General features: G+C 37.9%; 1 protein-coding gene across 1 annotated transcript; it reads right to left on the bottom strand.

Moving 5' to 3' along the window:
* Positions 1 to 300: 300 nt before the first annotated feature.
* On the bottom strand, positions 301 to 6,675 carry PDK (pyruvate dehydrogenase kinase). Its single transcript, XM_086588774.1, has 6 exons — positions 6,347 to 6,675; positions 6,017 to 6,278; positions 5,747 to 5,927; positions 3,238 to 3,385; positions 2,670 to 2,883; positions 301 to 727 (listed from the first exon to the last, which is right to left on the bottom strand). Exons 1-6 carry the CDS (start codon positions 6,581 to 6,583, stop codon positions 669 to 671), a joined length of 1,101 nt encoding a protein of 366 aa, XP_086444900.1. The 5' UTR covers positions 6,584 to 6,675; the 3' UTR covers positions 301 to 668.
* Between the last annotated feature and the right edge of the window lie 21,049 nt (positions 6,676 to 27,724).

The following is a 27,724-nucleotide window of genomic DNA, read 5'->3' as shown; positions in this document are numbered from 1 at the left end:
GATACTGTAACACTTGCATCCATATTCTTTCATCCCCACGATAAAGTCAGGCAATGTCTGCAGTACTGAATTACCACTATGCACCGCCATGATAAGTCATCTTTAAGATAAGTGTCAATCCCTCAGAGAAGAGCGATTTCCTCAGAAAGACTCCGCTGATCACAATACCATTTCATTTAACACAAGTTTGGTTTCTAGAAGAGTGTCCTCGAGTCTCACTCTTTAAGTTTACTTGGCCATCTGCAATGTTTCTAATTAAATGCAGAGATCTATTATATCCTTGGGTATACAGCTTGCACATGTCTTAAAACGAGGTATCAATCATTTAAACAAGAAAATGCTTACAGAAATGTTTTCATAATGTGCGCGAAGATTGAACCTGCTTGTACAGAACTAAATGAAAATCCTTTATAAGGTGTTTACAATGTTATTCAGATGAATGGTTATCATCATGTAACCAGAAGATTGATAAAAAAAAGAATGAACAAGAGCCTAGTACCTAATTTTCTCTACAGATAATGACAGACCCAGTTATACTATCTTCAGTAGTCTGTAATTACACCATATAGAGAATTTGATACCCATGCCTCCGTTACCAGTAAGAATGCATCCCTTCTATTTCCAAGTATAGAGTCTCAGATCCCAGGTAAGTCCGTCAAGGCATGGACTTATGGCAAAGGTTCTTGTGAATCTCCCAGACGAGATAAATGAAGATACGCATCTGTCCCTGTCATGGTGCATATAAGGGTATGTCAAGTGTGTAAAGCAGACCAAGATCCATAACAAAGCATGATTTAAAAGAAGCACTCCACTGAAAAAATAAATCTAGTTGATAACACTAGCTATGGTATTTGTTTCCAAGCTAATGTTGAATATGGAACTTGGACAATATGTTCACGTAATTAGTAACATTTACTGCAGATTCAATATCAAGCAAACAAGTCATTTAGTTGAAATTTTAGCAATCGACATCAACTTACTTAGAGATCCTACCACTAGAATAAATAGGATATGTCCTTCAGCATTAACCCCTATAATTCGTAGGAAGTAGGATTGAACTGTAGCACCACTAATCAAAATAAAATCGTCCGAATACACCTAAGAACAACTCTTTTGTTACTTCATTCATGAATTGTCACGAAATTGTGTGGTGTGATAGCCCAAATCACACCCTAACCACTGATACCCTTGTAAGGACGAAGTTGGCCATGTAGTGTAATTGGTCATGTGGTGTAAACCACTCTCTCACATTGTCTTTAATTATATGTAATAAAAACATTTCTTTATGGAGCAAAAATTTAACAGACGGAATAAATTACAGAGAATTCATTTACTGTCATGGGTAATGCAATAATGAGTCAAACCTCTCTGAGATCTTGGACCTCAATGAACAATTCATCTTTTTGTTATTTTGTGGAGGATTCTCTTTTAAAACTTAAAAAGGAACTAACATCATCTCAAAGGGACTTAAAAGGAACCAACATCGTCTCAAAGGGAAACAGAGAAACTCACTTTTTACCATTGCATGGATCCCCAGGAAATAGAAAATGTGGCCAATAAAGGATGTCCAGTTTGACACACCACATAGGTCCCAGTTCATCCAGCTAGGCTGGAGCGAATGCACAAGCCCAGTTGATATCTGCTAGGATTTCCTAGTAAACACCTAAGACCATATAACCCATAACCCTCTTACACCCATAAGTACCCAAAAAGGCAAAAACCTAAAATCCAACTGAGAAACAACTCAAACAGCAAAATAAGCAAACAGCACAAGAAACTAAAGGTTCCATAAACCAAAATAAGTAAAAACAAAGAACAGACAGAATTTTGGTGAGAGAATCTCTGCATTTCTCTCTATAGATTATTGGCCTTCTAACTTTTAGGCATTTTCAGAAAAGACTCTTTTTTACTTCTTTTAAACATTTAGTTACTTTCTGAGATATGATTCAACTCTGGGACGAAAGTTTCCACTTTTGAATTGATTAAAGTCTTGAACATTGGGAGGTCAAGGCACAACCTTTATGGGGAAGGTGTTACTAACCCATCTGCATATTGATGGAATTAGGGCAGAAAGAACTCTAGGATACTATGCAAGTATTTGTGTGGACACAAATCTCTCTCAAAACATTCCAGCAAAGGTTTAAGTCAAAGTTAAGGGAATATGTGTCAAATTTTGGCAAAGAGTTCAAACCAGCAAGTTGGCTAACTTTTGCAATCATTGCAAGTGTTTTGCCTACCTTAGGACTGACTGCAGAATCTTCAAGGAAACCCTAGAAAAGAACGAAGAAATATCAAATGATAGGAAGGCTATTGACAAACCTGAAAGTTTTTTTCACTTTTTTGAAACTGATCTCAAGAAACCAGAGAAAGAGATGTGGAAAAAGGAACAAATCAACTGAGGGCGAGAAACTTGGTGGGGTAAACTCTGACAAGGTTCATGATGTGGGGTAAACTTGCAGAACACAGGCAAGCTCAACTAGTTGTAATGCTCAGGCTGACAAGGTGGCCACACCCTCACCCTAGCGCCAGGCTAATGATGAAGTTCAAATACAGTAACATGGTGCAAATGACAACGAAGTAATCAATGAGGTGGGGCCAGGTTCACAGTTAAACCTTAAATATGTCCTGACGTTACTTTTAGTTCAGCATACAAAAGAGGTTATACTCACCATATCCTTCCATGGAGATAATTTGCAGGTCGCCTCCAAAGTATCGAGCATAAAGCCGACTTATAGGGAGTCCATATCCATATCCGGCCATTGTCATTGCATCAGTTGAATCAGAATTTAAGAACTCGTCCAATGGATTTTTAGCTGTACTATAAAGATAGGTAAAAATTTTGGGAAGACCACTTCTTGCTATTCCACCGCCTTCATCTGAAATCTATGAAACCAAAAGAAAGAAATATTATAGTACATGTAAACTAATGCTGAAGTCAGAATATAAATGTTGGCATGCATGCCTATTTTTCTGTCTCTTGTATGTATAACCCATTGTTAAGGGGTTTCTCATGACTTGGGATTTCAGTGCAAGGAAGTTGAGATGCTAGCCTTGCAATTACAGTGCTCGGTACATTTTTTCCTTTTCTTTATTTTTTTATTAATACTAGCAGAAAACTGATGGTTGGTATTAGCGTGTTATGCATTGGTGTGTCATTTATCCCATACTGGGTAATTAAGACAGCGATAAATGATTCACTGCAAGGAAGTCTACCAACAACAACTATCAACTGCATACCTTTATAGTGACATCCTCTAAGCCATCAGCAACTATAATTCTAACAGGAGGAGCAACTTTGTCTGAATCCATATAACGCTCTTGAACGGCACGCAGAGAGTTCTTAACCAACTCAAATACCATAAGCTGCAAGTGTGTGGGAACATACCTGGTACACAATCCAATAAGATGACAAAATATGGAGGTGAAGAAAGAGATTCTAATATTGACTTTAACAACGAGAAAATTTTGACCAGTTGATTTTTATTTTTGTTTTTTCTTGTTTTCTGTTGTATTTTTTCCCTATCCTATGCATTTAATTCCTCAACTTCAAGAAAAAAGGTATTCTAGCCCCCCTTCTTTTTCTTTTTTCCTGTGTTCATGAGCTTGCATGCACTTTGGTGCAAGTTACACACCCACAAAGGCAAGAGGAAGGCCAGGTATGATACGGATTGGGCTAGCAATATGAAAGGACGTATCATTGTTGTAAGGTTAAGGTTGAAAATACAATTTGATATTAAAATTATCCAAATAGTTATCTTACTGCTCAAGAGAACTTGTTAATATTTTAGTCCAAATGCTAAACATATTAGAGAGTGACACAAGTGCATAACAAAGGTCTTACGCAGGACAAGTGAATGCCATACAGCTATTAACACCCAACAACACCTTACTGTTGGTCTCCTGGACTCTCAATTTCTCAGGATTGTCACATCCATGCCATGTTAACTAGTACTTTATTCCAAAAGTCCCTGGTGTGTAACACGGAAGAAAGGAGGGATTTAGAAGAATGAGATGTGGAGATAACGATCAGGAAAGAACAGAAGAACAAAAATGTAAAGTTCAATGAAAAAGAATAAGAGACTAAAGAAGATGAAGAATTGCTGAGTTAAAAGAGACTAAGAGGGATAAACAAGAAGAAATTTCTAGAATTCAATTGACAATCATCCTATAAGTTAATTGTCCCCGAAGCTATCCAACGCATAATAAAAACATTCTAAACTCAACTAGAGAATGTTTTTAGTTATTTCCTCCTCCATAACCCTACAATGTGTGTGCAAACATTGTCCAACTCTATACCGCTCTCATTAAGCTTGTTTAGATATAGGACAAAGAACAAGAAGATGATCCACTTCCTTCTCCAATCCTCCATCACTCTCCAAGGTGGGCATACTTTATCCAATTTCATACATCTTTCAATAATCAGCCCAGCTGTTTAAATACTGCAAAGAAATGCCAACCAAGTAAAACAGACCAAAAGAGAGCACTCGGTACAGGATTGAAAGACACCTATATCTTTTTGTAAGGAAAGTTAGCAATGATCACAGGTTTTTTTATCTCCTCTAACGCCTTCTGTTTAGCAAGCACTCCATGTAGAGATTTTACTGTGAATACCCTGCTTTAGTCCCGTTCAACTCTGTCCTATTGTACTCTACAAATTGTTCTTCCTCTGGATAAATGACATACAAAAAGGTAACGAAGATATTCCAACTCCCAATTGTTAAGATACCTTCTCAATGCCACATCACTAAGCACTCCCTTCTCATTCCTAGTTAAGTAATCTGAAACTTGGTTATTCTTGTTACAAGATAGACCAAAGATAATTGGGAATTGATAGTATTGCCATTTCACCCAAACACCATTCCAAAAAGAGATAGTATCGCCTTCTCCCAAATGATAGACTACACCTTTCTTAAATTGATCCCATCCAATAGTATTCCCCTTCCATAAAGTGAAGTCATAAGGTTCGCTTGGAATTTTGGGTCTCCACACTCTCTCCCTCACAATATTTTTCCACAATCACCTTTCTCCATAGTCGCTCCCTCTCCTCTCCATACCTTCACAACCCCTTCGACGGTAATGCCTTGCGCATTGATGGAACATTTTTGCACCCTAACCCCACTTCATCCTTATCACGAAACTTGTAAAATCCCTTCAAATAATTATTTAGCATTCCACCCCGTAAGCTTGTCAAAGACCTTCTCAAAGTACCATGAGTCCTTGGTCCAAAAGCCTTTTGACTTACTTTTGGCTCCCAAATGTAGACCCAAATAAGTTAAAAGTTGTATGATTAGCTCACACCCCAACACACTATCTACTTGATTCAATTTCTCTACCGGTCACACTGTACACTTTAGATTGGGTCAAATTGATTCTCAACCCAAACTAGAAGAATTTTAAAATGAACCCAGACGGCTTGAAGTCAAACCGAAGTAAGTCAAATATTCAACTCTCAATGTGTTTGAATAAGGCCATAAATGAAACTTTTATGGTGAAATTTCACCGTTTAATGTCAATCGACCTTTATTTAGCGAAATCAGATCTTATCTAATCTTTTGCCTATAACAACCATGGTATAATCAAATTTACATTCATTATCATGTTAATGAAAAGATAGCCTAATCCATCTTGCGTTTGAAAGATTCTATGAATTTATTTTCTAGTTGATTCTGTATTGCATAGGAACCTGAAAAATGATTTTGATAGTAAAAAAACTGTGTCATGTAACAAAAAGCTAACGAAAACTTACGGGAACGTGAATTTGGGATCACCATAAATATCAATCTCAGGCGCACTCCCATACTCTCTTAAACATATACCACGAGCATCCTCACTAGCATTCCTCGCGACTTCCATAGGAGACATTTTTGTATGAATATAACCCACACAATCAGGTGGTGGATTAGGATCATGCAATGCCACATGCTGCCCTGAGAGTTCATTCCAACCAAGATTAAAACTTGAGCTACTAACATAAACAAGAAAATATTAAACACACTAGTACTAGTATTAAATATACCAATGAGCATACGAATTCCGATTCTTGACATATAAAACCTATCAAGAAACTGATGAATCTCATCGAGATGAATCTGATACAAAATCTTGGGATTCAATTCTTTTTTCAACTGTTGAACACCCAAAGCCATCATAGGAACCACATTATTATGTCTAACTTTAATCATCTTAATCATTTGAGTAAACCCCTGCTCATCATTAGTATCCTTAATCTCGGTAAACTGTCGTAAATCACGGAAGGAATCTAAATACCAGTCTCTCACCTACAAAAACATATTACGACTAGTTAAAAACATAATAATAATGAAGTAAGAAAACATTAGTTACGTACCTTGAGGACAGCGGGTTTTTGGGAAAGGCCATAAGGTAAACTTTCGAGTTCGATGGCACGTCTAGCAATACGAATGGGGAGTTCTTTGTGAAGGAACTGAGCGGAGATAAGTAAGTGTTTTTGAGTGGGTGTGGAACCAAATTCCATCATGTATCTTAAGCTCACCCCGGTTTGTTTTAAGCAGCCCCATTTTTGTACTTCGGAGATTAGTGCTTTTGATAATTTCTTTGCTGCCATAGAGAGTTATTAGTTTCAGACGGAGGTTACCAACTAAAAATTGTTGTGGTCTGTAGCGTGTTTCGACTTGTTTTTTTTTATGACACGTGCCTTATCTGCCGCCTAATTCTCAGAGAGTGGGCCATGCAAAGGGGTAAGAATCCGGGTCGTAGTGGAAATTAACTGGAACGGGCCCCTTTTTAACTTGTAATGATTACACATCGGAATGAATAAGAATGATTGAGATTGGGCTAAAACCCACCGTTCCAATTTAATTACATACACTTTTTTAATTAAGTCAAAAGCCCATCCGGTCCATTTGTTGGTAATATTATAAATTTCTCTTTCATCCCATCTTCTCCAAACAGAAATCTAAATAGATAGAAATTCGAAAACTAAAAAATAAACTCTAACTCTTCCAAAACGAACCGAAAGTGCAACATGAAAATCCGAAATGAAATAAATTGATGATGATTTGGTCGATTTTGTGCAACAAAAACAGATATCTATTTGAAACAAACGATAATCAACTTCTAAAACATTTTGACAATGAAAAAACTCAAAATTCATTTTGAACCACACATCTCCTCTTAACAAATAGGGAATTTTCTTGAAAGAAATTTAATTATTTTCTTAGAAAAATTCAAAATTTTGGGCTGAATTATTCTCAAACTTTACCCATTTAGAACGCTTCATACTTGAACTATGTCCGATCTCGAATTGCCATTTTATTCAATTTCAATTATACTTAAAAAAAAAATCGTGTTTAAACCGCAATTAAAGATTTCGGAAACTTTGAAATTCCGGCCCATATTCTGTTATATTACTAATACATTAGCGAAACTCAGTTTTTTTTTTACTTTTGATCCGAAATTTCGAATTTCTCAAAAACCAAAATATTCGACGGAATTCCAAAAATTCCATCGAAATCACTAACTATGGTTTAAACACAAATAATTCGCAAACTCCCTAACACTGCCTAATAATTTGTATTGCCAAAATGGAAAGAGTACATAAAAAGCTACCACCACTTGTTATTACTTATTATTAATAGTCCTGTATTGGGTGCCACTAGAATTGGATTGGGCAGCCTCCAGTCCAAGCCCAAAAAAAAACCCAATACACCCCCCACCTAAATCGCAAAATCGGGAAAACTTTTTCCACCAGTATCATCTCTCTCGCGCAAGTCCAAAAAACCCTTCGAGCTTTGTAACCTCAAAAACTCAAAACCAAACCTTTGTTTTCTTTGTTTTCTTGTAGTTTTAATTCAAGACCCACAAGATGTCGTCTCCTGGTAAGCAAACTCAAAACCTTCGACCTTTATTTTGGCTGGTTTGTTTTAATTCAAGTTTTATTTTGGCTAGGCCGTTTTAATTCGAGTTTCATTTGGATTCAAGGACAACATTTGGATATTGGATCTGCATTTGGATTGTGGCACCGATTTTAATCCGCATTTAGATCTGCATTTTCAAGGTAAACTAGTGCGATACTGTGCCGACTAGCAAAGTCAGTAAAACCTTTGGGTGATGATACCAGAGGTCTGGGGCTTGAACCCTGCCAGCATCAAAGAGTTACTGATCTCATTTAAAACAGGCTTGCCAACCAAAAAAAAAAGATACTGTGGCACTCATGGTTTACCTACAGTTGATAACCTTGGCAACCATCCCCAACAATGTGTTTTATTACTACTGGGGGGTTTTTTTTTTCTCTAATCAATTATTACTACTGGGGTGCACGTGTGGCTTTGTCAGTGAAAACTGGAAATCAACTCATTGAATATGTTTTAGTGGTTGTTCATAAGATTAAGTAACTCTAAATTGACAAATTTCTAACTAGTACAGCTAATGGTACTTGTGTGGGCAGCACTAGTTTTGTTTTCCCTTTAGCAAAAGGAGAAATTAAAAAGAAAGTATCTGCCTCTATACCATGTCGTAATCTCAAATCGACGTGGAGTATGAATTGTGCTATTTCAGTGAGGCTTTTTGGTTACTTTAGTTTACAATTCTATCACTAGCTTGTTGAGTTTTGTATGAAAACCTGTAACTCAGAACTCAGAATTGGGCATGAGTATACTTATATTGACTTGATTGCTTATCATAGAAGCTTATTCCTTTTGTATTGCAAAAACAACCATCTAACACGTCAAGATAGAGTAGTTAGTTTTATTTCAATCATGATCCATCAATACACGCATGCTGGATGCACATTAGTTGGGTAATTTGGGACAGTGGAGGTTATATGTGTATGTTTTTTTTTTGTTCTGTCTCTGTTTTTTGTTTCTCATTCTTCTTAGTATGGTTTGAGCTTTTAGAATCACATGTTATATTGGTACAGGCAACTTTTGATTTCAAATAATTGACTTACCACTTTGTACGTATGAATTATTCTCTTGTATTTTACTGTTTAATTGGGTTTATTTGGTTATGGTTTTTCCCAGTGTTGTATCCAACTCTTCCTGCTTTTTATGTAACTTATTAATTGTTGCAAATTTTCTCTACAAGACTCGTCGAGCACTTGTTGGTTCTTAAGTACCTGGTTTCAATTGGTAGTTGTATTTCATTGTTTTTGTTTGGGTATTTGTTGGATGTTGATGATAGAGGGGACTAAATTGGGGTGGTTGAAGTTATGTTATGTTATGTTTAGCATTTGGTTAACTTGGTCACTTGTGACCAACTTTCTAACATAGGTGTAGATTTGATTAAACTTATTATAGTTACTAGTACTTGTTTTATTTTTCTTTGTAACAATGGGTCCTCAGTCAAAGAATATCAAGAATGTAGCGAAAACTATATTCAAGGGTGTAAATTAAAGAAGTTGTTTGGTGGCGGCGGTTCCTCTTCGGGTTGCGGTGACGCGCCTGAGCCTGAGCCTGAGAAGAAGAGAGATAGGGGGTTGAAAACAACGGCTTCAATCCGTAAAGGTGATAGAAAAACAGATGATGATCCTCCTAATGTAGGTGATGTAGAAGGAGAGAAGAAGAGGAAAAGGAGTGCGGGCACCTCGGCCTCAGTGCATAGAGGGGACCACAATGAGGTTGTTCCGAGTAATGTAGATACTGAGAGTGAGAGTGATAGTGAAACTGAGAGTGAGGGTGAGATTAATATAGATAAATATTTAGATGATGTAGATAAAGATTTAGATGTAAATGTAAATATAGCAATGGATCGTGGGAAGAGTATAGTTGATGATGATGAGGATGATGATGGGGATAACTCAGGTGAGGATGGAGATGATGGGGAAGAGTCTTGTGATGAAGAGGGTGATGAAGAGGAGGATGATGATTTGGACGAAGAAGAATTGATGGAAGTTGAAACACCGGTCGAAGTCGAAGCACCTCCAGTGGTAGACTATGTGAGAAAATCCAAGGATGATTTGGAGTACACACGAGGTGTATATGGTGGTGGCCCTATTGAGTCAGAGCTTCTGTATGACTATTCTGTGCATGTGGCTCATGATGTTTGGGAAAATAAGGTATTATCATAGACTTCGTATCTTGATTTTCCTTTGTCTTTACAAAACCTTTTGCTTATTCTCATTGAGTCTTTGTTGTTTCAGGCGGAGCGCGGAGTGTTGAAGTGTGTTCCACATCTATTCAAGTTAAGCCAATGGGATCAATAATGAGTTCAAAAGATCTCATAGATTTGAAAATTAGCTTAAAATGTAACGCCCGTATTTAAAATATGTATTTATTTATTTATTTATTTAAAATTTGTTGGATTGGATTTGGGATATGTGGGCCTGATTTATGGGCCCGAGTCTGTGTTGGGCTTAGGTTTCAAACTCAGGTATATATACATATTTTTCCGGAGAATAGAGTTTTTAGATAAAAATAAAATAAAAATGGAGGCGGAGATAAAAGCATGATTGTTAGAGTGTTGGAGCGCGGCGATTTGGACTATGAGGGATTTGTAGAGCTTTTAATACAGGTGAGTAGTTAGTTTTTCTTTTTCACGGAATCCAGAGATTTACTGGTATACAGACAAAATTTTACAGTCTAAGGTTTCGTTCATTTTTCTGTAGTTATTATGCTATAATGTCGAGTCTAAGGTTTCATTCTTTTTTTCTGTAGTTATTTTGCTATAATGTCGAAGTGTTAAATGGGTTAAGTGTTAGTATAGTGTTTGCTTAATTATTGAACTGTCGAACCTTGTTTGGTCCCGTTAATGGTGGTTAAATCCCCAAAGGAAAGAATCGTCCGGTATGTTCTAGATTGAACTTGTATATACTTGTGTATATAGTTTTGAAGTTTGGTTATTGTTGTTTGGATGGGTGCTGGAGAGGGGCTATCAAAGCTCGAAGAAATCGTTAATGGCGGCCGACAAGAAATCTCCCAGTTTTATTCAAACTTTGTTGTTGGGGTTTTGGTTGTGTATTTGAATGGATTGTTGGTGATGGGGTTATGAGGTTTGATTAAGGGGATGAGGGCTATGGGGGAGCTTGAACAGCCGACAATGGCGGTCGAGATCTGTTGGAGAGTGATCTCGACAGTTGCCAAAACCGGTGTTGGTGTGAATTAGAGATGTCAGGTTTTTCTTTAGGAGTCCAACCGCTTGGTTGAAAAGGGGTGATGAGTGGAGGTTGTGGTGGCCGATTTGGTGGCTGGTGGTAGCTGATGGAGAAGACGACCTGTTGGGCTTGGGGCTTGGGCTTAGTTGGTTTTCCTTTGGGCCAGTTCTATTTTGTTAGTGATGGGCCGATATTAATCTTTTGAGTTGGGCCGGTTCTATTTTTGGTTGGGGCATGTTCTAATTTTGTTTACATGGGCCGGTTTTCTTTTATTTTTGGTGGGCTGGTTCATTATTGTTTTAAGTGGATCTGTTCCCTCTAGATATTTCTAGTTAGGCTAAATCTATTGTTGGGCCGGTTTTTGGTTTGGCTTTTATGTTGGATCCGGCTAACATTATTTGAATCTTTGGTTGAGTCATAGGCTTGGCTAGTTAGGTCCGAACTATGACCTTAACAATTACCTTAGTCATGAGCCCATGAGCCATGCACCTTGACCTTAGACATGAACCATGCTATGACCCTGAACCTGTTGAACATGGAAATAACAGGTTGACTTTGATCGTTGACCATTGACCGTTGACTGTGGAATGTTGACTTTTTCCAGATTTTCACATATTTAAGTATATGGACAAATGTAGTAATAAAATATTGTTAAAAATTGTATAACCTTGTTTGTCATTATCTAATTAAGATTTGACGTAAGTAGTGTGTAAAACATATAAATATTGGCACGTAACAAGAGGGAAATTCTTATAATAAGACTTAGATATATACGTTTTTATGAGAATTAAACTACACATGGACTCAGATTCATGGACTTTAGTTTTGGGCTTTCTGATGGTTGATCAGTTTGACCTGACTTGTGATTTGGACTCGAATAATTATGCGTGATATTTGGACTTAAGTTGTTAATTATTTCTTTTTAAAGTCGTTTCATTTTGATATTTGGTGGAATGGACTTATATTTTGATTATTTTATATACTATTTATATTGTGCACAAATGGAAATAATGCGTGCCTCTGATGGTGAATTGAGTTCACATAAATATATTGAACGAATACATTACATGATTGATTACTACTATGAGTTGCTACTTACATGAATTGTAATATTTATGAAGGCTTGATACCTTCTATACGGTGTAGTGCAATATATATATGATTGGCACGTGAAATAATAAGTTTTGAGATTTGATATAGAGATGCTTGGATATCGTGTAATGAATAGTATTGGCACGTGATAATGTGGATTTTTATTCTAACGAGAAACGTTGAACTTCAGTACAATTAAGTATACTAGCATGAGATAGAACAAGAATGATTATTGAGATTTTCCAAATATGGTGGTTTAGTGCAATAATTTATTTGGCATGTGATAGAGTGAAATGGTTATGAGATACTAAGGTATGACACCTGAATAAATTACGTAACGAAAATCCTAGAACCTAGCTACCACAACTCATGTGATTTGTCTTTGTGATGGGCGTATGTGATATGATTGGCCCTTCTGGTATTTCAGTGAATCTGAATGGCCCTTCGGGCGTAAGTAATTTGATTGGCCATTCTGGCGTTTTAGTGAATCTGAATGGCCCTTCTGGCATAGCTGAATAGTGGCTTGATTATTCTATTCGCAAAATTAGAATGAGACACGCGATATTTTATGTCGAATAGTGGCAGTACTCACATAATGGCGTCCGTGTGAGGGTTACCTAGTGTGCGGCATCCCGCTCAGGGTAATTGCGCGCGGAGTGGTGCATTATATGAGGGGATGTATGTGGATGTACATGTTCAGCGTTGGGAAGCAATTGTGGTAGCCAGGGAAACTAGGTAAAACATAAATACGGCGTGATTTTAGGGACACGCAAAGAAAGCCTTAAATAATATAATTATGGTAATATGTGGGTTAATGATATATCTTTAAATATATGATTGTATGTAGTTTTGCAGAAGGGTGGGTCACGTAATTGAGCATGGAATGCGGTAAGTATAGAATATGCTTGGCTGGTTATTAGTTTAGTTAGAACCTAAGGTGCCTCAGTGGAGGAACTACCTACCTTAATTATTGTACTTAAGGATGTTATATTATTCGTTGGATGTTAAGGCGCCTCGGTGGAGGAACTAACTGCCTTATTTAGTGTGTAAATATATGTATAAGTATATATTGTACTTTAGGGCTACTCACACCAGCATTGTTTATAATGTTGACCCGATTTGCATGTTTGCTTATCGGGTGTGTTCATTAAATGAACATAGTTGATAAGTCTTGACAGGTTTAATGTTGAAGAAGGTTGGTTGCTGCTTGTGATTTGCATTAGCGTCGCATTCAGGATATGTTTTGTTTTCCCTTAAAGTGTAATAGATTTTAGTTGAGACAAACGTTGTTTTATATTTTCAGTTGTAATTATAACTAAAAAGGGTTGAAAGGAGATTTGTAACTTAATCAGATTTGTGAATTTTTGTAACGAATAGGACTTTTTGTTTATCTTAAATTTTTTTTGGTTTTTATTATCCGCGTATTTAAACTGATTATAGGTTTTTGGGAGTTGAGAGTGCATCACACCTAAAAAATCGAAGAGTCGGGAACAAATATTGTTTTTCCAAATTCTGTCGAAATTCGGGGTGTGACATAAAAGGACTGGGTTTTATGATCTGGTATTTGGGTGTTACAAACATCAAGATCCGGCATTGGTCTCTGCGTTTGTGGAGAGGTGGCATCCAGAGACCAACACCTTCCATATGCCATTTGGGGAGATGACTGTGACTTTGGATGATGTCTCCCAAATCCTAGGTGTCGCAATTAGAGGCAGAGCAGTTACAAGGAACACGAAGTTGACCCGTGAACAATCGGAGAGTCTCCTACACCGTGCTCTAGGTGTCTCGCAGCCTGCGATTAAAGCAGAGATGGACGTGAGCCGATTCATTTTAAAGGTAAGGCTGGAATTCCTGCGGAGCCAGTTTGCTGGGAAGGTCCGCGATAAGGATAAAGATGGGAATATAAAGGGGCAGGTGTCAACTTTGGCAGAGGTACAAAGGGCTGTAAGAGCTTATCTACTATTTTTCTTTGGATGTACCATCTTCATCGACAAGTCTGGGACTGGAACGCTTGTTTATTATTTGACCAAGTTGCTGAAATTCAAAGAGATCGGCGAGTATGCATGGGGTGCAGCAATTTTGGCCTTTCTATATAGAGGACTTGGGACCGCGTGCAGCGAAGGTGAAAGGTGTTTTCGGCTTCGACTCTTTCTACGTAAAACTTAAATATTTTGCAGATTCTTTTTAATGTTAATTATATTATTCTATTAGTATGTTAACTGTGTATGTATATATCTAGGCGTGGATCTATGAGTACTTCCCGTTATTTAGGCCAATCCCAAACTTGGAGTATAAGTTGCCTGGGTCGCGTGTTCTTAGACATGCAGTTAGCGTTGTGCACTATGAGAACCCATGTCATGCATTGCAGTATTAACGAGCGATAATTGATGATATTACGGTGTTCAATGTAAGTATTTCAGTTTGTTTCAATTTTTTTTTAGTAATTGATTATTTGAGTATGTGATTAATGACACATTTTATTTTGTTTAAGGTTGATTGGTGTTCATACGATAATGTCAGAGCTATACGCCCAGTCGATGACATTGCCTTTTTTTAGGGAGTGATCTGCTTTTTTGACGTTGTAGAGATTTACTGTGTTGCAAGGGTCATGCGTCAGTTGGGTCATGTGCAATTTATACCTGCAGCTCCTCCAACACCAAATTACAAGACCAGGATTGTAGTCGGACGCGGGTATAAAGTGAAATGGACATTGACAACTGTTGGGCCTATATATTAGGAGTCGTGGCAGAATCACGTGATCCAACCCAACAATCAAGGACCCATCTGTACTTATCCATGGGAGTGTCATTCAAAGTACATGGACTGGTATGTGAGTCATTCTCACATTCAATTGGTAAATCGGGAGCGGCTTCCTATCCATTTCTCCTTGGAGACAGTTTCATCTTATGCACCGATTGTGAGTATTGTGATTTTCTAATTATGTTTTGGTTAAGGCCTTTTAAAACGGTAATTAATAATTATTTTGTATTCTCATTTTGACAAAACAACGTCATCGATTAAACGAGTCAATTGCTAGAGAGAGGTCTGCAATTGGGTGGGAATAATATTCCCGAAGAAGCAAGGTTCCCGTTCGAGGAGGTGTATAACTTGACTAGGTGCAAGTATAGTGGTGGGCGGTACAGTTATCATAATTGATTTTTGAGTGCGGCTTCAGATTTTGATGTAATTTATGTATTTTTGAATTTGATGTATTTTGAAGTTGAAATTGATATATTCGATTTGAATTTGATGTGGAAATTGATGTATTTGAATTTGATGGCGTATTTGAATTAAATTTGATGTGGAAATTAATGTATTTGAATTTGATGTGGAAATTGATGTATTTGAATTTGATGGCGTATTCGAATTGAATTTGAAGTGGAATTTGATGTTTTGAAATGAATTTGAAAGTGTATATGAATTTGATGTGTTGGTATATGAATTTGATGCTTTGAAAGTGGAATTTGTTTGTTTTTTGGATATGAAAGTGTTGTAAAAAAAAATGAAATTTGAAAAAAAATTTGTCCAAACGTCCTAGCCATGTCGTTTGGTATAAAGGCCAAACAACCCAGCCACATCGTTTGGTATAAAGGCCAAATGACCCAACTCAGACCGTTTGGTGTAAAAACAGAGAGCTCTGTCTCAAACGACCAGCTCAGATCGTTTGGTGTAAAAACAAATAGCTCTGTCTCAAACGACTAGTTCAAACCGTTTGGTGTCAAGGTTAAACGACTAGCCCACATCGTTTGGTTCAAAGGTGAAACGACTTGACCATGTCGTTTGGGGTAAAATCAAGTAAAATCAAATCAAATCAAATTTCACTTATTCCAAATTATATCAAAATATCATATTGACAACATTATTTTCAAATCACTCGATTGCCGTCCGAATCAACTTAGTCGATCACTCGATTTTCAAATCAAATCAAATAAAAGCACTAACATTATTTCCAAATAACATAGAAATAAAATCAAATTACACTTGTTCCAAATTACACCAAAATAACATGTCAAAATGAATTTACAAATTACATCAAAATATCATATCAACAACATACGAACAACTTAGTCGATAACATGTATTGTTGGGTCTTTAATGGGCTCGTTTTCCCATATTAGATTGGGAATGTTCAATGCCATAAATTGCAATTGCCTTGCTTAGAATGCCAAATTCCAGTTGGAAGCTTTCTCCTGCAGCTACCTTAATCAAGCTTTCTTGTTGGGTCTTTAACAACTTAATCTCGCTTTGAAGAGTTCTCATTTCCAGTTGGAAGCTTTCTCCTGCAGCTACCTTTCGGTTGATGATAAGAGCCCAAAACTGTAGTTTTAACCCCTTAATAATCATACTTTTAGACCAATTATGTGAGTAATAATTAAGAGTTAATACTGATTACGTGTTTTTATGCGTTTCAGGCTTCAAAGTCAATTATGTGCAGAAATGTGCCACTTTGATGATATAAAGGAGCAATGGTTGGTTGCTAAGGAGTTCTGTGATTAAAGGCCAAGATTCAAGAAGACAAAGCCATTGTAAAGCCCGGTCAAAAGGTGAAAAGTCAAAGTCCACGCGGGCGTAAAAAAGATTACAAAGTCGTGAGAACTTCAAGACCAGTATATTTGGACTCAGACCTCGGATTTGGGCCTACCTTATGTCAAAACGACCGGCTCAGAAAGAGCTTTCCAATGGTCCAAGCCTTGACTCAATCAGAGGAGCAGAAGTAGACAAAAAGTATATTGAAGCCGAATCCAGCTAAAAAGGGGTCTGTGGATTGAAGGAATTGGGTTTTGGGCCTGATTCTCTGGCCCAAAACATAGCTCCAAGCCCATGCACGATTTTGGACCTGATTTCCTCCATATCAACAAAGAAGACTTAACTCTTAAGATATCTAGTAGCTCAGGATAGAAAGTAGCCATTAGAATAGCTTCTAGATCTAGTTTTAATTGTTTTTAATTAAGTTTAGTTTCATTTCATTCCTTGTTTTAGATTAAACCTTTAAAATATTGTTATTCATTTGATTAGGTTAATAAAATAGTTATTATTATTCAATTCGTTTTCTGTCATTACATTTATAGATCTAGTTTAAATTCTTGTTAATATCATTTCTTAATTATTAATTAGATTTCAATTATCGTTTGTTAAATTAGTAAAGTTGGAATCTTGATATTATGTTTAATTTAGATTCATATGGAAATGATTGCAGAATGATTCTCGGCTAAACCTCCATTAGAGGGGGTTGAGAAGCCTTGATGAAAACTTGATTCCGATTATTGTAGAGTCGTCGTAATTTCTATTCCACTCTAGAAACGATTAATTCACCATGAGAATGGGTTTAATCCTTCACATGCTAGTTATGAATTGGTAGAAGTGTTATGTACATGTGTAATTAGGGATTAGGAAGAACCAATTGTTCTGCGTAGCAGTTCAATTCGGATTACGACGATTCCTCGTTAGTAAGTTAAGTTGAGTTAAGGTGGAATCAATCCCCCCTAATTCCTTATCATAGAATCAACGCAGCATTCCGTAGTTAATTAGTCGTATCTTGTGGGTAATTGCATCGTAGTTATAATTCATAAATCTCTCATTAGATGGTTAGTTAAGATTATTTATACTTAGAGAACATTACTATGTGAAAGAACTAGGAGTGGAACGAACTTCCTACTCTACTATATCAGTTCAATTGATTGAGAGTAGAAAACTTTGATAATCTAGGCACGTAATTTCGTCTAGTTTTACTTACGTTTTGAGTTTTATCGTTCATTTCGTAGGTAAAACTATCATTAGACTTAGAAAACATTACATGTGAAAGAACTAGGAGTGGAACGAATCATCTACTCCACTATATCTCAATAGGATTGAGAGTAGAAATCTTTGATAAATTAGATACACGAAAATAGTTCTAGTTTTACTAGCGTTTAGAGTTCTCACGAGCTTTAGTCATTTGTAAAACTACTCTTTTTACCGTTATCAAATGGCGCCGCTGCCATCTTAGTTTCATTTTCGCATTGTTTTCGTAGTATAAGTACTCTTCTTAAAGTCCCATTTTCACCCACCCACCCTTGTTCGATTCTAACCGGGTTGTCTTTTTCAAAGATTAAACTTCCCTAAAAAAAAATTGCGGGCGCACTTCTTTCAAAAGCGACTGCGCTAAAGTTACTGGAAGTTGAGCGCGAGCCGCGCTCAAAACACTGTAACTCGAAGTTTACACTGAGCACACCTACGCCCAAAGTAAGCGCACCTGCGCCCTCAGCTGATTTTTGCCGGATTTCCACAGGTTTGTTTCGAACTTCGATTTTTCAAGTTTTTCAGTGTTCTAACTTGTTATATACACTGAACACGCGTAAACAAGACGCTATTCATAAGCGAAGCAAGGACGCAATCAGGTATTCCTTTCTTCAACACCTCGCATCTTCTGTTAGAGGTTTATACTAGAATATCAGGATTGTTTGGAGGCTGTCGTGTTTAGTTAAGTTTGGTCTTAACCTTGTGTGAGATTAAGGTCTGGTCGAACAAAAACACCTAACGTAATTACACGGCAACGTCAACAAGCACGCCTATCTAGTATACCACTCATTACACCTCTAGCTACTATTCCACATACTCTACCTGACACAATGCCTGACGAAGGAGAGACTCCTCTCTCGGACTTTTATAAAGCCTTGAGCGATAGCCCCAAATCTTGCATCGTTCTTGCGGACCCGGTGGGGATTTCCGAATCCCCAAATATTTTAATTTGTTACCCGTTTTCCATGGTTTAGACCATGAAAAACCTTATCGACATATCGTAGGATTGAACAAGTTCTTACAACATTCCACCATCCTACGGTGAGTCTTTGAACAAATTAAACTTCGGGGTATTTCCCTTCACTTTAGCCGATAAAGGCGGCGTCTTGGTTAAGCGCCCAAGCGTAATTCGTGCGTGGACTCGTGGGCTAAACTTGTTCAATTTGTTTATGGAACATTTTACCCACCCCTAAAGACGGATGAGATGCTTTCCAAGATTCATTTCTTTCGACAAAATCCTCATGAATCATTTTCAGATGCTTGGAATCGTTTCACCGATCTCCTTATAGAGTGTCCACATCATAACCTAGCGAAAGACACGTTAGTTCGTGCCTTTTTCAAAAGACTTCTACACCACCATAAAGAAGTCATTGACATAATGAATGGGGGTAGTTTCCTAAGTAAAGGAGCCTCGAAGGCTTATAATTTTTTAGAGGATCAAACTAAGCGAAATAACAACTGGGGGGGGTAGTGACGATATCCACCGCTCCGCTAGTTCTTCTAATACAGTTAAGGCCGCCGGTATGTTTGAGATGAAACACGATCCCGAGCTTAAAACTCTAATCGAATCGCTCACTAAAAAGGTAGAGGTCATTTCTGTACAACAAAAGTCTATCCCCGTCATGAATGTAAATTCCAATCCATGTAGTTTCTGTTGGAGTCCTGAGCATCCCGACTCTCACTGTCCTATAGCCTATGAACATTCTTGTTCCATTAATAGTGAACCTAACGCCCCTTGGAGACAAAATGCCAACTTCGGTTAGAGAAATATCCAACAAGCTAGTCACACCTCCAGGGTACAATAATCAATATGTTAGGCCAACGGACAGTTATAACCAAGCTCCACCACGACAAGGACTGGGTCAGGGTAATTATAATAATTATAACAACCAAGCGCAACCTCGACAAGGTCAAGCACAAGGTCAAGGTAGTTATAATAATTATAATGCTAATAGAGGTATCATTGCGGTAAATAATAACTATCACAATCCGCCCATAAATAATTAACGCAAAATAGTTCCAGTCACACCACCCGTGACCACTACACCCACCCAACCGGATCGTCTTGACACCTTCATACAGGTGAGCCAACAACTCTTCCAAACCATGGCTCAATCTAACCAACAGCTTCTACAATCCGTTAATAATTTAAGCCAATAGTTGGCCCAAGATAAAGCCCAACCCAAAGGTGTGTTTCCAGGTCACGCGATACCTAATTCTAAAATAACAAACGCGCCTTTGAGGTGGCGGTAATACTAGTAATGAAAATGAAAATGTAGGTGAGCTAAATGCCATCACCACTCTCCGGATTCGGCAGAGTGGTTGATAACAAAGTAACTATGTCTATAGTTACCCCACCGAGAGCCCCCTACACCTACTACTTTACTAGATACCGAAATAGAAATCAAGAGCCTACCAATCGTAGAGGTACCCGGTTACATAACACAACCTAAGAAACAGAAAGCCAAGGTTAAACATCCGGTGATACATATGCTAAATATAGAGAGAAACCACCGTTTCCACAAAAATTAGCCATGTTAACTATGGATACAAATTATGAGGAGATTAGGGACGTTTTCAAGAATCTAACTATAAACCTTCCCTTCCTCGAAGCTATTAAAAGCTACCACACCATGCTAAGTTTCTTAAGGAGTTGTGTACTACTAGGCGTAAGACCAATATACCAAAAGACTTTTTAAATGAACAATTCCCAACTCTATCTGAACATAACGGAATTGTTAAGTACAAGGACCCTGGTCGTCCTACTGTACAATGCACCTTAGGAGATTCCTATACGACGACCGCATTATTAGACCTAGGGGCTAGTGTTAACTTACTCCTGTTTTATTTGTATAGACAAATAGGTCTAGAGGAGATGCAACCCACTAAAATGACGTTGCAATTAGCTGATCGGTCTATTAAGTATCCTAAGGGGGTGGTTGAAAACGTGCTGGTAAAGGTTCAGGATTTCTACTATCCGGCTGATTTCGTCATCCTCGATACAAAAGTCGCTAACGACTTTGTCCCGATCATCTTAGGGCGTCCTTTCTTGGCAACTGCCAATGCGCTCATAAACTGCCGCTATGGTTCAATGTCCATGTCTTTTGGCCATCTTTCTGTTGAAGTAAATGTTTTTAAAACAAAGACACAGTTACCCGATTCATCTATTGATAAAATGTAAAATTGATAATTTACCTACAAAATGAACGATGAACTCAAAACGCAAGTAAACTAAAACTAATTTACGTATCTATATTTATCAAAGTTTCTACTCTCAATTCTATCGAAATAGAGTAGAGTAACAAATTCGTTCCACTCCTAGTGCTCTAGCATGGAATGTTTTCTAGTCTAATTAGTCGGTCTTAAGTCTAATGAGAGGTTTACGAGGGGAATTCTATACTACGAGGTGAATGAAATTAGCAAGTTACGAATAACGAAATGATACTGAATACTGAATGTGAATCTAGATAAAGGATTAGAGGGGAATTGAATCCACCTCGAATCCAACTTAATAACCTAGCATAGATTCTTGTATCTCGAAATTCTCACGTTCTTATGGCAAGAATTTCGAGTTCTAATCCCCTAGTGTTCATGGCATCTCTACCAAATACTAACTAGCATGTGAGGTCGTCCACCCATTCTCATGGCGAATCACGACCTTCTAGAGTGGAATAAATTCTACAACGCGTCTACACTATACCACTAAGTTTTCATCAAGGCTTCATCAACCCCTCTAGTGGAGGTTTTAGCCTTGAGTCATCAACCCATCATTTCCCATTGAATTATAACTACACATCATATTAAAATTCTAACTTAACTAATTTAACTAACAATATTTCAATCTACTTAAACTACGAAATGATAATCAACAAGAATTAAAATTAGATCTATAAATTGAAATGACAAAAATCGAAATTGATAAAAATAACTATTTTTATTTATCTAATCAATCAAGAACAATGATTCAAGACTTAATCTAACACAAGAATTGAAAGTGGAACTTAAACTTAATTACTCTACTGAAAACTAGATCTAGAATTATATATATATTTTTAGGTCTAACTAGCTACCATTAACAAAGAGCTAAGCTTTGGTTTTTATACTTTCAGATCCAAAAATCGTGCATGGGCTTGGAGCCATGTTTTGGGCCAGAGAATCAGGCCCAAAACCCAATACTTTCAGTCCAAAAAGGCCTCTTTAGCTGTAGTTGGCTTCAACAGACTTTTCGTCCACTTCTGCTCCTCTGATTGGATCAAGGCTTAGACCATTGGAAAGCTCTTTCCGAGCCGGTCGTTTTGACATAAGGTAGGCCCAATTCCGAGGTCTAAGTCCAAAGATATGGTCTTCGGAAGTTCTATTGACTTTGTACACTATTTCTGCCCGCGTGGACTTTGACTCTTCATCTTTTGACCGGGCTTTACAGAGGCTTGGTCTTCTTGAATCTTGGCCTTTAATCACAGAACTCCTTAGCAACCGACCTTTGCTCCTTTATCTCGCTAAAGTAGCACATTTATGCACATAATGGACTTTTACGCCTGAAATGCATAAAAACACGTAATCAGTATTAACTCTTAATTATTACTCACATAATTTGTCTAAAAGTATGACTGTTACAGGGTTAAAACTACAGTTTTGGGCTCTTATCATCTATGGATGGAGAGGTTAGCATGATCGAGAGCTTCGCTCGAGATTATTTCAACAACACGTTCACTGATAATTAGATGCCAAAATTTCTTTCCTTTGAAGGTTCAGACTCCAACATTTTCATCCCTACACTAGTCGATACACATATTATGGATGAAGACGAGATAGATGACTTTCTCAAAGATATAGAGGAATACCATAGTAATGTGGGTATGACCAAGCTAGATGAGGAATTCGATGAGTTTCTTAGAGCAGGTGATGAGTCACCCTATCAAGAACTACTTTGCACAACATCCACCTCGACTCCCCTCCTTCCACCCTTTCAAATGAATCTCGAGTTTGCACTCGATCCTTTTGTTTCTCCTGTGCTTCATAATTTTTTAAATCCTCCTAGAAAACAAATACTTCAGAAGGACAAACCATTTGACACCTTCATTTTCAGAATTGAGACAGTCTCTACCTACACCATGAATGAGTTTTGTGCTAAACCCACATCCTCATTTTTTCCATGCTTTCCTTCTACAACTTTTTCATATCCACCATATTCTCCACAACCATTCACTTTTCCACACTTATTCACTAGGACACCCTCTCGTTCAAAGATGAAAAAGAAGGTGCATGCTAGGTTACGTTATAGGTTTATCCGACTTCGCTTTCATTTCACTAGGTTGTGTCATAGGAAATCTTGGTGCTTGATTGTGTTTGGGTATGTTTTTTGTGATATTTATTTATGGAATGATCCACAACTATTTCGGTTGTTGATATATGATAAACTGCATGTTCATACATATGTTTAGATAAAGTCTCGAGTATCTGACTATAAACGACTCAATTTTTGTGTTTGGTGTATTTCCTTTCATTTCAAGATATTGGTGAGTGCACCATTAAGGTAACCGGACCCTCCCTATGGAGTGTGTGGCTGTAAGTGCCGGATCCTAAGTCCACGTTTAACATAATTCACGTTTTCCACTCTTGCATGTTTTCTCGGATTTTTGAGTCATGTTTCTCTATGGGGTGAATTATGTCCTTATTGCTTATTCTTTTTCCTTATAAAAGTAACAAAAATATTAAATAATAAACATAGTAATCTAGGAAGTCACGGGAATCTGACTTTAAAAGACCCACTTTTAAAAAAACAAATTTTCTAAACTCTGTTGTAAAAATTTGTTTGGGGGTAGGGTGTTCGTGTTTCCGTCCTAGAATGTTTTATGTCCCATTAGAATTGCTTAGGCCGTTTAATTGTATTCCGATTCGGGTTGACATAATCTATGAATTTAGAGTTCATTCGTTCGCATAACTTACGTCATGCACGCACTTCGAGGTATTTTCCACTATCTTATATGTCATCCACAGTCGGAATAGAGTGTTTTATGGATCATTGGATTGGAAATTCTCTCCTGATCATTTCCATATCTCATTTGCAAAAATCGGACCGGTAACGAAGCGGCAATGTTAGTTTGAAGTCGCGCTAAAAATCGACAAAAATTGAAAAATTCGAATTGGGCTTGGGTCTAACTTCAAGACCGTAAGACGAAGCGCGCGCTTTACCTTAAACCTTCAGATCACGTTTTCATCTTCACCGCCGCCATTAATAAGCAAACAAGCTTCAAACCCTAAACCAAAAATTAAAATTAAGAAGAAAACTACCTACACCCACGCCAAACATCCAAACCCATTCCAAATCTTCTCAAAACCGTCCCACCACCACCTCCATCAATTTACAAAAACCAAAAACCACCGAAAAATCCAAATCTTGGAGCTGCCGCGCCACCACACCACCACCACCATCATTTTTTTAGTAAAGTTGTCCCTCATTGCTTCCCCCTACCTTATTCAAACCACCTAACCTTATCAAAACTTCCAATGGCTTAACAACGCCGGATTTTGCCAGAGCAAGCATTTACTGGCGACCACTTCGTGCCATTTTACGGTGACGAAATAGTTAGTAGAGATTGGAATAGCTTGTGGTACTCGACCGACGCCTTTTACCATGAAGAGTTAGTCCGACGGTTTTACAACACGAGGGAGTTGGAGGGGAATAGAATTTTTGTTATGGTGGCAAAGAGGAGGAAAGAAGTAACTACTGGGTTGTTGGCTGAGATTCTAGGCATTCCGCCTAGAATCCATCTTGATGCCACGTTACAGGAGTCCCAATATACTGGGGTAGAGCCTTTGATGCACGCGACTGTTACCGAAGGGAACTACAATGTGAGCTCGCATTGTGTTCGCCAGGCATCCCTCAGAACCAACCAGCTGGCTATAGCTCAGTAGATTAGTAGGAATGTCATAGGGAAGGAGAAGGTCAGCGACATCAGTCTGAATTGCCTTCACATTCTATGGATACTCCAGGAGCAGAAGTATGAGTTATGTATCTTGGAGTTTTTGCTTAACATGATTAAGAGAGTGGGGAAGTCTATTGCACCTCTCCCTGTTTTGATAACCAAGATCATGCTGAAGTTGAGAGCGACTTCGACGTCTGATAGAATTTGCGTCACCCTACACCAAAATCCTCGGATTTATAAGGAGTGTATCCAACAAGTTTGGAGATTGCCTGAGGATAGGGTAGTCGACGAGGAGGACGTCGGAAATGAGAATGACTCGGAGGATGAGGAAGACTTGACATGTTTTGATGTTGATGCCTTGGAGAGGTGTTGGTCAGATGCAGAACGCATGGCTGTGATTCATCGTGGCATGTGTTCATTCAATACTATCTGCGAAGACCTCCGGACTCGACAGGCTACTATACACCATAACTTCGAGATTTGTACCCAAATGAGAGGATGGCGATGGGGAACGGATGAGTATAATTTGGAATTTTAGCGCCAGTTTCGAGCCGATATGCTTGCACGCTTTCCACCTCACGGGGATTCTCCTTCTGAGGATACATGATCGAGGCACGACCATCGTCGCCGAAAGACGAATGGTGCTGGCCCATCGGGAGCTTAGGAGCCATCTTCTGAGCGTGTGCCCTCCGCTACCAGTATCGACGTGTTTAGGGATAGTATAGCTTGATGATTTTTATTTGTAGTTTTATTTTTGTTAGTTATTTTAATGTAAGTTTTAATTCGGTAATTTGAATTTTGTAGTGAAATGTACTTTGAATGAAAAATTAATATAATGCGGTTATTTTCATTGTGCGTGGTTGTTTAATATTGATCCGACCTTCCCAAATTGTTTGGGGGTGGTATTATCTATTTCAGCATGATTTTTATATGACCCTCATTTTTAGAAGTTATTTCGGAGTTAGGGTGAGAATATTGCCGATCTGGACATATCTATGAATAAATATGGGGTAGGATGAAATCTCGATAAGTTAGGTAGTTTTATCCTAAATTCAACCTAAAAAATACTACGATTGTTTTTAGAATCAAGAATATGAGTTGTTTCCGCTTTCGGGTTTGAAAATTTTAGTATTTCCGAAAATTGCCGTAAAAGCTTTTTGGCAACTTCCCGATTCGTTTTAGCAACTTAAAACCTATAAAAACTTCATTCATTCTACACTCACAACCCACACTATACCTAACTTCCATCTCCCACCTTTCACTCCCACGTTTCCCGTTGTTCTTCACTATTTTCACAAATCAGCACCTCGGAGCGCACCTGCACCCTAAGCCATTGTTAGAAATTTTACACTGAGCGCATCTGCACCCAAGAGGAGCGCACCTGTGCCCAAAACACTGTAAATCCAAAAACACCCGAGCGCACCTGCACCCAAGAGGAGCGACTGGCTCGACCTCGACCTCAAGTAGACCATAAATCTCTAGTTTTTCGCGGGTTGTTCGGATCGATTCGCGGAACTGTTCCAGGGTCGTTTTGAGATGACATCTCCTACAATAATACCGAACAGTCTTTCAAATATTTGTTCCAAAGCACTACTTATGGTGCTTGGTTTTGCAAGGCGATCACATACGTAGGTCGGAACCGCTTATGGTAAGACTGATGAACTTTATTCTCCAAAGACTTGCATCTTATTTTTATGATAATTGCATTTTTTTTTGAGAGACCGGATGGAGAACAAGTGTTCTCCATCAACATTGATGATGAACCAATGGAAATTACCAGGTTCTTGCTAGCATTTGTTCTTGGACTTGCTATGCCCGCTGAAATACAAGACCCATGGTGCTATTGGGTAGATAATATGCATGTCTACACTTATGAGTTTTTGCATGAGTCGTATGGGGCAAGCATTTTCCATATCGAGGACCAAGGGGAATATAACGCGTCGCCTTTGGTAGCTGTCCATGAACATAGGAACTGTTATGTTTTGGATCATGCTAAACATTTTAGGGAATGGCGCTTTTTTCTTACGTGAATGATGCCACTTGCGCCGTCTTTCTTGCTTTAGCCACGGGACGTATGTGCCATGACCTTCCCAGAACTTTGATGTCTAGTTTAGCTTGAGCCCATAGCATGAGGCATAAGTGCCTTCTTATGCCTGTTCTAATTTCCCATATTATGCTATGTTTTTCCCCTGTTTTTGTACACGCGTTTTACTGGATTGGATTACGGTCGATTAATCGCACACTCCACCAATAGTATTATTCGATCTTTCCGTGTAATGACTTGGCAATGGTGGAGGATACAACCTCATCAAAGGTTGCACCCTACACCCCGGCCGGATTTCAAGTGGCTTTAATAGGTTAGCAATAATAGATGATAAATGGCGGGAAGCCTGACAAATTATCATGGCATGGCAGGACGTGAAGGAACCTCACTTCTTTATAGAAGAAGAGGATGAGGAGGATAAAGAATAAAAGCGGGAGATAAGGTCAGTTTTTAATTCCAGTTAGTGTCTACTTATGTCCCAAGCAATTTTATTCTTGTTAACCCCATAATGGGTGGAACTCTTACAAAGTTGCGTCAGTTTTCTTTTCTATATTAGTATGTTCTAACCTTGTTTTGCAGATGTTCCAAAATTTCACGCGTTTCCATGGTATTTTTCTACCCTCTTTATTTAAATGCTTTGAGGACAAAGCATGCTTCTTGTGGGGGGCATAGAAACACGTGTAATTAAGGCATCTGTTAGGATATAGATATGTATAATATGCATTTGTTTTCAAGTTAAAAATTTCAAAAATATAAATAAATAAGTTTATGCTATACACTTAGGAATATTGGTATTGTTTTCTTTCTCTATGCTCT

The sequence above is a fragment of the Coptis chinensis genome, chromosome 2 (genome assembly GCF_015680905.1).
Source record: "Coptis chinensis isolate HL-2020 chromosome 2, ASM1568090v1, whole genome shotgun sequence".
Classification (NCBI taxonomy): Eukaryota; Viridiplantae; Streptophyta; class Magnoliopsida; order Ranunculales; family Ranunculaceae; genus Coptis; species Coptis chinensis.
The sequence above is the reverse complement of the archived record's forward strand: the minus strand, read 5'-3'. Positions and strand labels throughout refer to the sequence as shown.

Bases quoted from the DNA above. Each gene is read 5' to 3' on its own strand.
- PDK (XM_086588774.1), bottom strand. From the start codon at position 6,583: ATGGCAGCAAAGAAATTATCAAAAGCACTAATCTCCGAAGTACAAAAA. The intron at 5,928-6,016 runs GTATATTTAATA...ATGAACTCTCAG, and splicing joins CGGAATTCGTATGCTCATTG to GGCAGCATGTGGCATTGCAT. The intron at 728-2,669 runs GTGAGTATAACC...GCACCATGACAG, and splicing joins TATCTCCATGGAAGGATATG to GGACAGATGCGTATCTTCAT.